Source organism: Protomyctophum bolini (assembly GCF_963924005.1).
Source record: "Protomyctophum bolini genome assembly, chromosome: 5".
NCBI lineage: Eukaryota > Metazoa > Chordata > Actinopteri > Myctophiformes > Myctophidae > Protomyctophum > Protomyctophum bolini.
Window position 1 is genome coordinate 2,077,630 of NC_137866.1, and position 16,793 is coordinate 2,094,422.

The window sequence follows — 16,793 nt, forward strand, 5'->3', positions numbered from 1 at the left end:
GTAAAATATCCTAGCCCGTGGGCTATCCTGTCCTATTAAGTATTGGTGTTGTTTGGCGTTTATGTGCCTTTTGTCCTTAAGACTGTTTATGATGGCTATGGCCTTCGTAGCTGTCTGCATGTAAATGGGTTGGTCTAATTGCCTATAATGGTCCTGATTGTTGAGCTGTCTCTCACCTTCTAAAAGGTATTGATGTCTATCCATAATGACTATGCAGGAGCCTTTGTCTGCTGGTTTGATAATGATTTGTTTGTTTGTCCGCTGGTGAGGTGACCACCGCTCCGCTGGTGAGGTGACCACCGCTCCGCTGGTGAGGTGACCACCGCTCCGGTGGTGAGGTGACCACCGCTCCGGTGGTGAGGTGACCACCGGAAATAACGTTGAGCGGTGGTGAGTAAAAACAGACAGAAGGGCTGGAGCGGTGGCGGTGGTTTGCTCTTCACCACGGCTCAGTGACGTCAGGTCACCCCACCACCGTAAATCCAGACTATGAATAGGCCTTTATCGGGAGCAGGGTGATTGCAGGAGTGTTCACAGGTGTGGAATGGGCGTGGCACTGTAGGGCTGAAGAGGGGGTGGAAACAGGTGTGTGACAATGACTGAGGGTAGGAATGGAGAGTGGGAGTGGCTGACGGGGACCATGACATAGATTACATCACCCTAATCCAAAACTGACATAAAGACATCTCCAACAACCCTTTTCCTACAGATCATTGGGAACAGGACGTTAGCTTTATCTCTGTAAAGAAAACCAATTTTAAACTTTAAACTTTCAGCCATGACATGTTATGTTGCTTTATTCCGTGTGCTCTTCCCTCCCTCCAGCAGGTGGCGCTGTCCAGTGCGGGGGGCTACGGGGGCATGGTGCGGCCCGTGACGGGGTCCGACGTGGGCGTGCGGCGGGCGGAGATCCGCCCGGGCCTGAGGGAGGTGGTTCTGTGTAAGGACCAGGACGGGAAGGTCGGGCTGAGGCTCCGAGCCATCGACAACGTGAGTTTATTAATCCATTTTGGGGCGGGAACCCCTTTTGGTGTTATAGCATCATGTTATGCTTTAGCTATTGAAAAATAGAAGATCTACAAGCTCATAGCACGCCACCGAGTGGCGCGCTACGAGCTTGTAGGTCTGCTATTTTTGAAAAATTGAAGAACGACTGACATAGAAACATGGCATTTTTCAGAAAACTGTCATTTTCAAACAGACATTTTTTAGAATCTGATCTCAGGTCAGAATGGGTTAATTCAACGTTTCAATCACTGGGGGGGGGGGGGGGGGGGGGGGGGGGATCTTCAGGAACCCATTCACGCCAGTGTTGTTTTCGTCGACTAAAACTAAGAGGAAAGATGTTTGGAGACTCCCAGCCTGCTTGGGGGGAGTGGCGCCGGTGAATTATCTAGTTTGTATCCGATTGCAGTAGTCATGGCAACCGGTATCGTTTTTAAATGAGTGTGATGAATTGAAGAAGACACCCCCTCTCCCACGCCCCATTATATGACAGAATACTGTCAGTACAGCGTTAGTCTGTGTTGCCAGACTGTTGCCTCACTTCCCCCACTTCTGTTTCGTCTTTACAGTCTACATTTATATAGCGCCTTTATCCAAGGCGCTTTACATACTGCAGATTGTGCATTACATTCACCCTGCATTCACACACACACACACACACATTCACACACCGATGGCGGAGGAAACCATGCAAGGCACCAACCAGCACATAAGGAGCAATCGGGGGTTCAGAGTCTTTGCTCAAGGACACTTTGACACTAACTCTGGGGGAGCCCACAGGGTTCGAACTGACAACCTTACGGTTGCCATCCGGCCACTCTACCCCAACCACCACGTACATTAACCACAAGTTCAGCCCTAGTATATACATAGCTGTACAAGTAATACTGTACAGTGCCGTACAGTATTACTTGTAACGGAGTACTTCTACAATGCGGTACAGTATTGCTGCTTTCGCTTAAAGCGCAAATAACATGCATTTTAAAACTGCTTTTAATATTTATTAATCATATTGTCTATGTCCCTCAAAGTTATTTCTAATGGTTTGAGCCTCAATCACCACTCTGATATAACCAGCCTTGTCAATTCTTTCTGGACATTGAAAGCAGTTTTAGCTGCAGTACCACAATGTCCTGAGGTGGTGGGGGTGCTGATATGCAGATTATTTAATATTTGAGTCATTATAATACTCATGCTAGATAAAACCAGGCTTGTTTCCATTCCATGCCAGCTTGGAAAATCAACAATGGTGGACATTGTAAACAAAGTGGAAATGCAAATTTGCAACTGAAGACTGAAGAAAAGGAGGAATTATACAAAGTAGGGTGACATTGATGACATCACGATGAGGCCAAAATCAGTCGAGCTGTTTCTGAGAACAATTTCCATTAAAACACCCATATGACATGAAGGCCTGATTGTTCAAAATTGGTTATTTGTGGGGATAGAAGACACACATGGGAGCCCCAAAAACACAAAATAAATTGAAAAAGTTGAATTTTATGTTATAGGTCCTTTAAGGAAAACAATTGAGCACTTTTTCCACCACTGTCTTTAATTCCTAACATGTTATCTCCCCCCCGCCCCCTAACGTATCCTCTTATCTTCCTCCTAATGTTTTGTCCTCTCTGTGTCTTCTGGTCCTCCTCCAGGGTGTGTTCATCCAGCTGGTCCAGTCTTAATGTTTTCTACTCTCTGTGTCTTCTGGTCCTTCTCCAGAGTGTGTTCATCCAGCTGGTCTTAATGTTTTCTACTCTCTGTGTCTTCTGGTCCTTCTCCAGAGTGTGTTCATCCAGCTGGTCTTAATGTTTTCTACTCTCTGTGTCTTCTGGTCCTTCTCCAGAGTGTGTTCATCCAGCTGGTCTTAATGTTTTCTACTCTCTGTGTCTTCTGGTCCTCCTCCAGAGCGTGTTCATCCAGCTGGTCTTAATGTTTTGTCCTCTCTGTGTCTTCTGGTCCTTCTCCAGGGCGTGTTCATCCAGCTGGTCCAGTCTTAATGTTTTGTCCTCTCTGTGTCTTCTGGTCCTTCTCCAGGGCGTGTTCATCCAGCTGGTCTAATGTTTTCTACTCTCTGTGTCTTCTGGTCCTTCTCCAGGGCGTGTTCATCCAGCTGGTCCAGTCTTAATGTTTTCTACTCTCTGTGTCTTCTGGTCCTCCTCCAGGGTGTGTTCATCCAGCTGGTCCAGTCTTAATGTTTTCTACTCTCTGTGTCTTCTGGTCCTCCTCCAGGGTGTGTTCATCCAGCTGGTCCAGTCTTAATGTTTTCTACTCTCTGTGTCTTCTGGTCCTCCTCCAGGGTGTGTTCATCCAGCTGGTCCAGTCTTAATGTTTTCTACTCTCTGTGTCTTCTGGTCCTCCTCCAGGGTGTGTTCATCCAGCTGGTCCAGTCTTAATGTTTTGTCCTCTCTGTGTCTTCTGGTCCTCCTCCAGGGCGTGTTCATCCAGCTGGTCCAGTCTTAATGTTTTCTACTCTCTGTGTCTTCTGGTCCTCCTCCAGGGTGTGTTCATCCAGCTGGTCCAGTCTTAATGTTTTCTACTCTCTGTGTCTTCTGGTCCTCCTCCAGGGTGTGTTCATCCAGCTGGTCCAGTCTTAATGTTTTCTACTCTCTGTGTCTTCTGGTCCTCCTCCAGGGCGTGTTCATCCAGCTGGTCCAGGCCAACTCCCCATCCGCCCTGGCGGGCCTGCGTTTCGGAGACCAGGTCCTGCAGATCAACGGGAAGAACTGTGCGGGCTGGAGCCTGGACAAGGCCCACAAGGCCCTGAAGGCCGCCGCAGAGACACGCATAGAACTCATCGTCCGCGACAGGTGAGGAGGAGGAGGAGGAGGAGGAGGAGGAGGAGGAGGAGGGGGAGGAGGGGGAGGGGGAGGGGGAGGAGGGGGGGGGGAGAGGAGGAGGAGGGGGGGACCGCGCATTCATTCATTCATTCATTCAAACCTTTATTTATTCTCGAAAGACATTGAGGTCAGGTTCAGGTTCAGGTTTATTTGTCATGTGTATAGATACAGGGTATAAATACAATGAAAATGATTCTGCTCAGAGCACTCTCAGTCTTACATATACAGGACATAAACAAACATCTATAGTGCAAGAAAAAGACAAAAAAACTGAAAAAAGTGCAAGTGACAAAACAGTGCAATACAGTTCAAGGTCAGCTGTTCAGCAGCCTGACTGCCCCCTGGGGGTAGAAACTGTTACTGAGACGGGCGGTGGTACGAGATTTGATGCTCTGGTAGTGTTCTTTGGAAGGGAGTGGTTTGAACAGGGTATTTGCGGGGTGGCTGGTGTCTTCCATGATGTTGTGGGCTTTATTTCATACAGCGAGTGGTGTAGATGTTATGGAGACTGGGTCATTCTGTGCTGCCGAAGATTTTAGCTGCTGTTTTAACGGTTCCTCTGCAGCCTGTTGCAGTCCTGAGCGGTCGTGTTTAACAGCCAGTTAAGACACTTTCAATTATACAGCGATAAAAGTTCACTGGTCCTTTTCAGCAGGGGCGGCAGGGGGCCGGATGATGGGCGGTAGAGTGTCTGGATGGTAACCGCAAGGTTGCCAGTTCGAACCCTGTGGGCTCCCCCAGAGTTAGTGTCGAAGTGTCCTTGAGCAAGACTCTGAACCCCTGATTGCTCCTGATGTTCTGGTTGGTGCCTTGCCTGGTTTCCATCCACCATCGGTGTATGAATGTGTGTGTGAATGTGTGAATGTAATGCACAATCTATGTAAAGGGCGCTATATAAATTCACCATTTACCACTTAAATGCACAATTTTAAATTGACCGTATGTTTATGGGAGAGCAGATCTTTAGGGTTAGGGTCAGGGCACTAAAACAAAAGGCTGTTTTCCCCCAACTCTGTGTTTATGATGCATGAGATAGTGGTGGAAAGTAACTAAGTGCATTTACTTATAAGTACTATACTTAAGTACAATTTGAGGTATTTGTATTTTACTTGAGTATTTCCCAATTTCCAGTACCTCACGATTATTTGCTCAAAATGTAATGTGAATCTTGATGTTTTTTTTCCTCCACAAGAATTGAGATCACGATTCTCACACCATTCTCATTTCTTTCCCATGAAAATATGTATTGCCGAGCAACTTGGACACTCAGGCATGAAGGAAGCATGAGTTCAAGTCCGTTGCTCTCCCCTTGTCCCCCATATATGGGGACTAGGTTGGTCTCCCCTTGTCCCCCATAAGTGGGGACTAGGTTGCTCTCCCCTTGTCCCCCATATATGGGGACTAGGTTGGTCTCCCCTTGTCCCCCATATATGGGGACTAGGTTGCTCTCCCCTTGTCCCCCATATATGGGGACTAGGTTGCTCTCCCCTTGTCCCCCATATATGGGGACTAGGTTGCTCTCCCCTTGTCCCCCATATATGGGGACTAGGTTGGTCTCCCCTTGTCCCCCATATATGGGGACTAGGTTGCTCTCCCCTTGTCCCCCATATATGGGGACTAGGTTGCTCTCCCCTTGTCCCCCATATATGGGGACTAGGTTGGTCTCCCCTTGTCCCCCATATATGGGGACTAGGTTGGTGGAGGGTGTGTAGAGCCCAGGATCACATTAGATGATTGACACAGGGGTGGAAAAATGGGTTACAAAATCGTGGGATAAAAAAATATATTTAAAAAAAGAAAATATGTTTTGCCTTTAGGCTGTATAGTTGCTGAACATTACTACATTCAAAATGTCAAAGTCACAGCAACTTTGTCTTGCCCATTTTAAACATTCCTTCAACAAAGGGTAACCTTTACAACATTTCATAACTTATTAACCCATTCTGACCTGAGATCAGATTCATACGAGATTTTCACTGGACACACACTGGTCTGGTTAACCCATTCTGACCTGAGATCAGATTCTAAAAATGTCAGTCGTTCTTCGATTTTTCAAAAATATCAGACCTACAAGCTCGTAGCGCGCCACTCGGTGGCGCGCTATGAGCTTGTAGATCTGCTATTTTTCAATAGCTAAAGCATAACATGATGCTAACACCAAAACGGGTTCCCGGTCAGAATGGGTTAACAGACCTCATGCAGAAGAACACAGTAACTGCGAGAATGTCACTTTTTTAGCTGACATGATTGTTATTGTGGTTTTATTTTGACAGCCAGGAAACAAAGTCTTATGCACACCTGATAGGCTCTCTGAGCAGTTTTGTTTTGGGCAGCAAAATTCCATCTTCCATCTTTGTCTCCCTCTGCTGGTCATCTCTCCACTCTGCTAATAATCCACTGTCTCCACTTTCTGCTAATAATTGTTAACTTGGCGCACACACAGTGTTTGCAAGTTAACAGACCTGAACTATACTATATATAATCTCTTAACCAATATATACAGTAAACACATAAGTAATTGTCATTGTTTTTTTTCTTCATTAAATTCCATTTTCTTCAATGGAATGTTGGGAGATATCAGCTGAAACCTCTCCTACTGTCACTGGAAAGCCCTAATGCTAGGCATACACCCCATATACGGCCACCTAAACTAGTGGCAAAAATAAAATGCATATTTGGCGGTATTTAGTTCGGTTGATTTTAGAGGCGAAACTGAATAGCTAAAGAACCGGGGGTTACCTTTTCTGGTTTGTTGTGATGACGTGATCAAAATGTAATCGTGACACGCGCTACGTCCAACCAGGGAAACTCCCCCCTGTCAGGTGTAAAGGAGCAACTTGGACACTCAGGCATGAAGGAAGCATGAGTTCAAGTCCGTTGCTCTCCCCTTGTCCCCCATATATGGGGGACTAGGTTGGTCTCCCCTTGTCCCCCATATATGGGGACTAGGTTGGTCTCCCCTTGTCCCCCATATATGGGGACTAGGTTGGTCTCCCCTTGTCCCCCATATATGGGGACTAGGTTGGTCTCCCCTTGTCCCCCATATATGGGGACTAGGTTGGTCTCCCCTTGTCCCCCATATATGGGGACTAGGTTGGTCTCCCCTTGTCCCCCATATATGGGGACTAGGTTGCTCTCCCCTTGTCCCCCATATATGGGGACTAGGTTGCTCTCCCCTTGTCCCCCATATATGGGGACTAGGTTGGTCTCCCCTTGTCCCCCATATATGGGGACTAGGTTGCTCTTCCCTTGTCCCCCATATATGGGGACTAGGTTGGTGGAGGGTGTGTAGAGCCCAGGATCACATTAGATGATTGACACAGGGGTGAAAAATGGGTTACAAAATCGTGGGATAAAAAATTCAAAAAAATGTAATCGTGTATTTTGCCTTTATCATGTAGCTCTACAATAAAGTTACGTCCATGATGCAATGGTACAAAAACTGATTAAAGAAGAATATATTATTCATATTCGGGTAGTTCTGGGGGGGGGGGTCCCTGGAACTACATATTTTCAGATGGGGGGCCAAATACAGATATTTCTGGGGGTCCTTGACAAGAAAGAAGTTGAGCACCAACTGACATAATTATAGAAACATGGGTTTTTGGGAAAACTGTTACGATTTAGAAGCCTTTTTTTTAGAATCGTTCTCGGGTCAAAATGAGTTAACGACACACGATGCCTAAACATTGACTGTCCCTCTGTGTCCGTCCAGGACGTTCCAGCTTGTGATTGGCAAAAATGCATATAAACACTTTGGTATTGATTCATTTAATGTAGCCTACTAGTATAAACACTATGGTATTGATTCATTTAATGTAGCCTACTAGTATAAACACTATGGTATTGATTCATTTAATGTAGCCTACTAGTATAAACACTATGGTATTGATTCATTTAATGTAGCCTACTAGTATAAACACTATGGTATTGATTCATTTAATGTAGCCTACTAGTATAAACACTATGGTATTGATTCATTTAATGTAGCCTACTAGTATAAACACTATGGTATTGATTCATTTAATGTAGCCTACTAGTATAAACACTATGGTATTGATTCATTTAATGTAGCCTACTAGTATAAACACTATGGTATTGATTCATTTAATGTAGCCTACTAGTATAAACACTTTGGTATTGATTCATTTAATGTAGCCTACTAGTATAAACACTATGGTATTGATTCATTTAATGTAGCCTACTAGTATAAACACTATGGTATTGATTCATTTAATGTAGCCTACTAGTATAAACACTATGGTATTGATTCATTTAATGTAGCCTAATAAGCCTATACTAGTAGATGATACTTAACACTCTAATTACCACCTGTTCTTCACTGACAAACTCATTAGAGACCGCTGACTCATGTGAACCTATTTCAAACTGTGTGAGTTAACTATAGAATAGAGTCCATTTAAGGAATGACCATCTCTTGTTACTCCTGGAACTCTGTACACTGCTGAAAGTATACAATATGTGTTGTTCTGTGTGGAGTTTGCATGTTCTCCCCGTGTCCCCTTAGAGTAGGTACCCTCACATGTTCTCCCCGTGTCCCCTTAGAGTAGGTACCCTCACATGTTCTCCCCGTGTCCCCTAGGGTAGGTACCCTCACATGTTCTCCCCGTGTCCCCTAGGGTAGGTACCCTCACATGTTCTCCCCGTGTCCCCTAGGGTAGGTACCCTCACATGTTCTCCCCGTGTCCCCTAGGGTAGGTACCCTCACATGTTCTCCCCGTGTCCCCTAGGGTAGGTACCCTCACATGTTCTCCCCGTGTCCCCTAGGGTAGGTACCCTCACATGTTCTCCCCTTGTCCCCTAGGGTAGGTACCCTCACATGTTCTCCCCGTGTCCCCTAGGGTAGGTACCCTCACATGTTCTCCCCGTGTCCCCTAGGGTAGGTACCCTCACATGTTCTCCCCGTGTCCCCTAGGGTAGGTACCCTCACATGTTCTCCCCGTGTCCCCTAGGGTAGGTACCCTCACAAAAACAACAAACGAACAAAAAAGTAATCCTGGTCTCTAAATTGCCTCCCCCTGGCCAGCCTGATGGAGGGGAAAGGAACTGGTTGGAATAACGTGTTCCTTCCGCGCGCTACGTCCAACCAGGGAAACTCCCCCCTGTCAGGTGTAAAGGAGCAACTTGGACACTCAGGCATGAAGGAAGCATGAGTTCAAGTCCGTTGCTCTCCCCAGGTTGGCGGAGGGTGTGTAGAGCCCAAGATCACATTAGATGATTGACACAGGGGTGAAAAATGGGTTACAAAATCGTGGGATAAAAAACATATTTAAAAAAAAAATATATATATATGTGTTGGGGATGTGTGAAAAAAAGTTCGGAGGGAAGCTCTGGAGAGAGACGCTAGTCTCTCTCCAGACCCGGCCGGGTCATACCAAAGACTACAAATGCCTCCCTGCTTGGCACTCAGCATCGAGGGTTAGATTGGGGTAAGTCATACTAGCGTCATGCCCAGATGACCCAGGGATGTTTTGTGCCGAGTGGGAATTCGCTTCCGACCGGTGGTTGTCCAGAATCGAAAATCAACAAATGTTTGTCTCTGTCTATTTCTGTGTCGGCTTCCCTGATTGGCCAACCCCAAATCCATAAGCTTCACAGATTGGCTCAATATAGTTTAGTTCAGTGCGATTCTCAAACTTTTTCCATGTCAAATTTATTTGTATTTGGCTGTGGACTTTTAAATTCTCCCGAGTATGCATGAATCCAGCAAAAATAGGTGAACATTTGGCAGAAATAGATCGATTTTCAGCAAATTGATTTGGTGCAAAATTAGAGGAGACAAGGATAGACCCTGGCTGGGACTCCTGGGAGTCCCGTTAATCACTTTAACGGGACACAGTTTAAGAGGTTTACCGGTCCCCTGGTTGACCCAAAGTGTCCTAGTGTGGCATTACATTTCAACAAAGAACAATATTAACTTAATCACTGTTTTCATGGTAACTGAATCATTCTCTACCACAATAAACATGATTCAATTGTTTGTTTAACATAATCTCCAATTTCCTAGTACAATTAAGGATGTATTATTTATCTTTTTCATCACATGAGATATTTGGGCCGTAGCAAATGTCCTAACCAAATGGATCTAATAGGTCAGCTGAATAGGTTTTCTTGACACTTCTTATAGATTTAGCCACCTATTCATAGCTATTCGTTCCCTATGAACGGATTTGATAACATCTTTCCATGTGGTTAATGAAATCCTACTTACGCCAAATAATTCACACCAGCAAAGCAAACTAAAACGACTAAACAGAGCGACAGCCAACCAGAAGCTGCTTCTGTGTGATGATTAAATTTTCTTTATTAGGAAAAAGACCCCTTGAGATGTACCATCTCGTTTTCGAGGGGCTCCCAACACTACTGTGTAGTGACTAGACAGAGCGACAGCCAACCAGAAGCTGCTTCTGTGTAGTGACTAGACAGACTTGGCAGCCAACCAGAATCTGCTGCTGTGTGGCGTCTAGACAGAGCACAGCCAACCAGAATCTGCTGCTGTGTGGCGTCTAGACAGAGCACAGCCAACCAGAATCTGCTGCTGAACTAAACTCTCTACATCAGTGTTGTAACTGAGTATTGTATGGAAGAAGGGAATATTGATAATGTTTTAAACTAACTGTGCTATAAATGATTAGAGCGACGTGCATAGATTATATTTCTTAGCTAAAATGTAACAATCCGTTATAAACAACTCTGTCCATAGTAGCAGAAACTTTGGGATTGTTTTTTCTGTAACGTCGCTTGTAAATATGGGTTGTTGTGGGTTGTATTTTGGGGGGGATCTTTTCGAAAAACAGTGTATAGTCGCTTATTTTGGGCTTGCTTCCGAATGTTGTTTAAACCATTTCGGGTGGGAACCCCTTTTGGTATTTTTAAACATTATGTTATGGTTTAGCTAAAATCGTGAAAATATTTATTTCAGAAAACTGGAGAAGAATGTTTTTGTGCTTCCTGTCCCTAAAACTACTGACTCACCCCTCCAAGTCCTGGGGTTCCAGGGGGTCCTGCTGGTCCGTGGGGTCCTGGGTTCCCCGGGGTGCCGGGCTCACCATCTCTGCCTCGAGGTCCAATATTTCCCTAGGGAAAAGAGAGCAAGACGTTGAGGCTTGACATTGTTGAACAACATTGGAATATATATTGTGAATAAAAATTAAATTTCTGTTTGGCTTTCAGGTTCTGTAAACAACAGGGCAGAGTGACGAATAACTTAATAGTATTATACTTTGTTAATAGAACAAAACATGAATAGTCGGAAAAGCTGATCTACAAGCTAACATCGTGACGGGGTGTGTTTTCTTTTCAACATGGAAGTGATGAGAAAATAAATTGTGATTATCTCAAAGAATTGCAATTATGTGTACAAATGGAAACCCGTGCGGAGCCATTTGGAACCCACTCAAGGTCAAGGACACAATAGTGTTTCCAGTGAACCGACATGCAGACCGTACTCCCAGACAGTCGCGTCACGAGGATGCAAGATGCAGCTAAGAGCAGGAGTCAGTTCCTGTTTTTTAAACAGCTGCCGGGTGGAAATGATAATGCATCTCCGTGACTCTACTGTGTGGGAGACAGTACCCTGACTCTGTTTGACCAGAATGGAACAGAGCCTTCATTAGTATCTACTGTGTGGGAGACAGTACCCTGACTCTGTTTGACCAGAATGGAACAGAGCCTTCATTAGTATCTACTGTGTGGGAGACAGTACCCTGACTCTGTTTGACCAGAATGGAACAGAGCCTTCATTAGTATCTACTGTGTGGGAGACAGTACCCTGACTCTGTTTGACCAGAATGGAACAGAGCCTTCATTAGTATCTACTGTGTGGGAGACAGTACCCTGACTCTGTTTGACCAGAATGGAACAGAGCCTTCATTAGTATCTACTGTGTGGGAGACAGTACCCTGACTCTGTTTGACCAGAATGGAACAGAGCCTTCATTAGTATCTACTGTGTGGGAGACAGTACCCTGACTCTGTTTGACCAGAATGGAACAGAGCCTTCATTAGTATCTACTGTGTGGGAGACAGTACCCTGACTCTGTTTGACCAGAATGGAACAGAGCCTTCATTAGTATCTACTGTGTGGGAGACAGTACCCTGACTCTGTTTGACCAGAATGGAACAGAGCCTTCATTAGTATCTACTGTGTGGGAGACAGTACCCTGACTCTGTTTGACCAGAATGGAACAGAGCCTTCATTAGTATCATCCGTAACACAGCTTGGGTTTAACATTGAGTGCTCCGCGCTCGGTTGCACTTCCGCAAACGGTGGGTCGGGAGTCGGGACCCATTTGCGCGTCGCAGATCCATTTCCGTGGTTCCCGAGTGAATATCCCTCTATTTTTTGTTTCCTATATATATTTTGTCATAAATTATAATTTCAAAAATACTTTCACTTTTCAATTGAAAGTGTTTAGGAACTAGGGAACTGCATTGTGAGCTTGTAGATCTGCTATTTTTTACTAGTTTGGTTCCTGAGCTAAAAGTTGTGGGAACCATTGATAGATGTTGGTGAATCTATTGTTTCAACATTGAATAATGATAGAACATTCTTTGTATATTAGATAATGATATGATGGGTTTCAATATTAAACTGATCCAGTTCTAACCGGCTGAATTTGAGGATGCTTTTTTTTACAGATATAATATGTATTAATAGTTATCAGAACCAGACAGACTATTTTGCAGCCCATTGAGTTCAATGGAAAAATGTTTAGTTTGAATCCTCCATGGTGAATGTGGCTCAAACCAACAGGTCCTACGCACGGGCACGGTAGCCATATTGACATGAAATTGGACTGTATGTTACTATAGGTCTTACCAATGATACTAATTAAGGTTGTGTTCCATTTTGGTCAAAAATGAGTCAGGGTACTGATATTGTGAATGCCGGCTCACTGGAAAAGCTCTGTTAAACTAAATGGAACAGAGCCTTCAATGGTTAATGTCATGCCAATATGGCTGGCGTGCATACAGTATGGTCCTAGACCAAATCATCATGACATCACCACCACAACCAAAAACGTAATTCTGGGCAGCCTGGCATGGATCAGTATTATTTATTAACCTTGTGTTTTCTACTGCCGTGTGGATTACCATGTGTCTGCATCAACTATAATTTCAGATCAAAGCCATAAACTACACAAACTACAATGAATGAAACTTACTTGGAGTTACAAAGCGATCGATTGATCGATCATTTTGCCCCTTGTTTTGATATTGGCCTAATTAAATCGATTCCGTGGTGGTTGTATAATATGAAGCATTATGTATGTGGAATGAATCCAACAAGATAAAGTCAATGTTAATATTAAGTATTTTGACAGATTAAATAAGCAGTGCATCTCCAATCCTCACATCAAAGGCATTGCAAATCTCAAATCCAAATTAATATGCCGAGTGAGAGAGTCACTTAATAACAGAATGAGAACTGCTAGTTGTGAGAAGGTAGAATTGTTCTTCATGAAATAGTTGTAACTTGTTAATATTTAATGAAGAGGTAAAGCTGCTGCTGTTCCGGTCAAACTGGCTTTCAATAAAGGTGCTCCCTGTTGAAAATGCAGGCAAGAGCCCTCCAACAGATGGCGCTGTTTCAAATTTAAAAAATATCAAAAGCAGCAGATCTACAAAATCTCAAAACATGTCACTTCGCGTCACGTTATAAAGCTTGTAGATCTGCTACTTTTGATGCTTTTGTGACGCAAAAAGTTAAAATCACACCTGTGTGAAGTGAGGGGCGCTAATATATTAAAGTCTAACTCGTGTTGATTAGGTGATGTAATGGAGATGTAAAACAAACGGTGCCAACACAAACATTAAACGCCATTAACAATAAAGAGACAATATGACGTAAACAACACAGTATGATGTACATTTTCCATTTACTGTCAATGAGTTTACTAAACAAACTTTAGCTAAAGACAAACATTAAACCTGGTATACGTAAAAAAAACTGCAACCCAGTGTTTATTTAACTCTCAAATGTAAAGACCCAATATAGCTGCAAGCAGTGATAAGACGGGACCAAGCAATAAGCCTTTTTAGGCTGCTCAACAGTGCCACTTTAGATCACCCAGTGGTATTGCAGCTGTTCGAATCCCAAACATACAGAGTGCCTGTTGCTTGCTGCTATATGTTTGTTCACGTACAAACCTCTGTTCAACTGCGATTTCAGGTAATGGTCCAGAGATTGTGTGTAGAACATTTCACGCATGACCCTCTACCATACTGTAAAGTTTCATAAACATGTGACGCTGCATGTATAACGGGTATGTATGACGGGCAAAGAAGAATGTTCATAAAACTGCAATTTTAATTTGCCCATAAAACCTACAAATTGTACAAAGATCCCGGGAGTAGATAGATTTGAACTGTTTTTCATAATAATTCAGAATGGTGGGTGATCTAAAGGTCAGAGGTCAAAAGTCAGAACACGAAAGTTGTCCGGCACTGTTTGGCACAGCCCTCTACCATATTGCCAAGTTTCATTAAAACCGACTGCGCGGTTAAGCCAGAACTGCTATTTTTGGCTAAAGAAGAAGAAGAAAAAGAAAAAAAACAGACAAATACAATAAGGGACCAAGAAGCCCCTTGGGGCTTCTTGGTCCCTTAATAAGAGTCCATGTGGACCCCTGACCAAGTGGTCCACATGGTTACCAAATGAATACATTTGGGAAAAAAGGTGAATTACTTGTGTCGTTTGTTCCTCACCTTATCACCCTTTGCGCCGGCTTCTCCGCGTCCTCCCTGCTCTCCTGAGGGCCCCTAACAAAAACACAAAACAAATGTTGTCTCAGACAGATAATAATAATTTATATAAACCTGCTACTCAGAATAAAATACATGGCGCATCATTGAAGTACTTCACACAGCCCAGGTATGAGTTGTGGAAGATGCATCCAGCCGTGAGATAATAGGCAATCTGTCCAAAATCACAAAGAAAGTGTCATGATAGTAAAAAATAGTTGTGATTAATAATTACCATTGGGCCTCCTGGTCCTCTAGGTCCTACAACCTACACAAGGGAGGAGAAAAAAAGAAGACTTAGATCAATTGTTTTGAGGGGCTGATATAAAAGACTAAAATCACGTCAGGCTTTTGAACATTCATTCATTCAAGGACATTTCTTCTCTTCCAGTGAAAAGTAAAGGAAAAAGCGCAGCGTGACGCGGATGTCAATTTGACAGGATGAGTTTAGATCAAAACATCAGCTCCATTAGGTAGGGCTTTGTTCACAGGCCGTGCAGGAGACTCACAAGAAAGTAACTAACCCATTCTGACCTGAGATCAGATTCATACGAGGTTTCCACTGGACACACACTGGTCTGATTAACCCCATTCTGACCTGAGATCAGATTCTAAAAATGTTCAGTCGTTCTTCGATTTTTCAAAAATAGCAGACCTACAAGCTCGTAGCGCGCCACTCGGTGGCGCGCTATGAGCTTGTAGATCTGCTATTTTTCAATAGCTAAAGCATAACATGATGCTAACACCAAAATGGGATCCCGTTCAGAATGGGTTAATGGGTATTAGGAGGATTTGTGTGGCTTGATTATGTCTAAGGAATGCAGGGTTTCTTCTTCCAGCTAAGCCCTTATCAGAAATAAGGCTACCGGTACCCAAAGATATTAGATCTATAAGCTTGCCATGTGTTGTGGATGTGACGCGTTGCAAGCTTATAGATCTTCTATTTCCACACCATTGTACAATGAAACATAAAGACATGGGAATGAAATGAGAAATTGGCCTAAATTAACCCATTAACGAATGTTAAGGTTGTACATTCAGAGTTTAGCAGCTACAGCTGCTTTAAATCTGTTATTTTAATGTGCATAAAAAGGTCTGCCAGGACATAATGCATAGCAGAAAATAATACGCATAAAAATAGCAATAAAAAATGTGACACTGCGGCATGAAAACAAAAGGAGCATAACGTGATGTAATGTACTGTAGCATAAGTATAAAATAAATGTTTTTAAGTGAATATACTGTATGAGCATTGTCTTCGCCTGATGTTTGCCCCAGCATAGAATGCTGATTAATTTATTGATGAAACAGTCATACTTACATCGGCAATATCTCCTGGTTCACCTTTCTGTCCCTGATTCAGAAGAGACAACAGCAGCATGAGAGACGTACCTCCACAAATGAATTCACTTGACTTTCTAATATTCAATTCTAACAATAATAATAATAATAATACAAACATAATTTGAGGCAAATCATAAAAGTGCTACAGAGTACAAGTATTTGCACAAAAATGGCTTCAATAATTCACAACTTGGTTCAATGGTACAATGAAAGAATGGAGTTCGAAACCCGATGGTTGAGTCCTGCTTCTTCCTGATGTTGTTTACTTACTGATAGTGGGACCCTTAATTCCCATTGCAAGCTCACCATCACCCTAAACATGTCCCTCTGTGTCCCTCTGCTCCGTCCAGGCCGTTCCATCACCCTAAACATGTCCCTCTGTGTCCCTCTGCTCCGTCCAGGCCGTTCCATCACCCTAAACATGTCCCTCTCTGTCCCTCTGCTCCGTCCAGGCCGTTCCATCACCCTAAACATGTCCCTCTGTGTCCCTCTGCTCCGTCCAGGCCGTTCCATCACCCTAAACATGTCCCTCTGTGTCCCTCTGCTCCGTCCAGGCCGTTCCATCACCCTAAACATGTCCCTCTCTGTCCCTCTGCTCCGTCCAGGCCGTTCCATCACCCTAAACATGTCCCTCTGTGTCCCTCTGCTCCGTCCAGGCCGTTCCATCACCCTAAACATGTCCCTCTGTGTCCCTCTGCTCCGTCCAGGCCGTTCCATCACCCTAAACATGTCCCTCTGTGTCCCTCTGCTCCGTCCAGGCCGTTCCATCACCCTAAACATGTCCCTCTGCTCCGTCCAGGCCGTTCCATCACCCTAAACATGTCCCTCTCTGTCCCTCTGC

The 16,793-nt window shown here is 44.0% G+C and overlaps 1 protein-coding gene and 1 long non-coding RNA gene across 5 annotated transcripts in view; one reads left to right on the forward strand and one right to left on the reverse strand.

Moving 5' to 3' along the window:
• sdcbp2 (syndecan binding protein (syntenin) 2) overlaps positions 1 to 16,793 on the forward strand; it is a 66,783-nt gene that overhangs the window by 34,109 nt on the left and 15,881 nt on the right. For all 4 annotated transcript variants that reach the window (XR_013964031.1, XR_013964032.1, XM_080763440.1 and 1 more), the window contains exons 6-7: positions 826 to 990; positions 3,637 to 3,812. Coding sequence is in view for 2 of the 4 variants with exons in the window: in XM_080763440.1 (XP_080619566.1) it covers positions 826 to 990; positions 3,637 to 3,812 (341 nt within the window). In the remaining 2 variants the exon portion in view is untranslated. The remainder of the gene's footprint in view (positions 1 to 825; positions 991 to 3,636; positions 3,813 to 16,793) is intronic.
• Positions 10,838 to 15,965, reverse strand: LOC308315461. Its single transcript, XR_013964033.1, has 4 exons — positions 15,930 to 15,965; positions 14,844 to 14,876; positions 14,573 to 14,626; positions 10,838 to 10,940 (listed from the first exon to the last, which is right to left on the reverse strand). It is a non-coding gene; the product is annotated as an uncharacterized lncRNA (long non-coding RNA).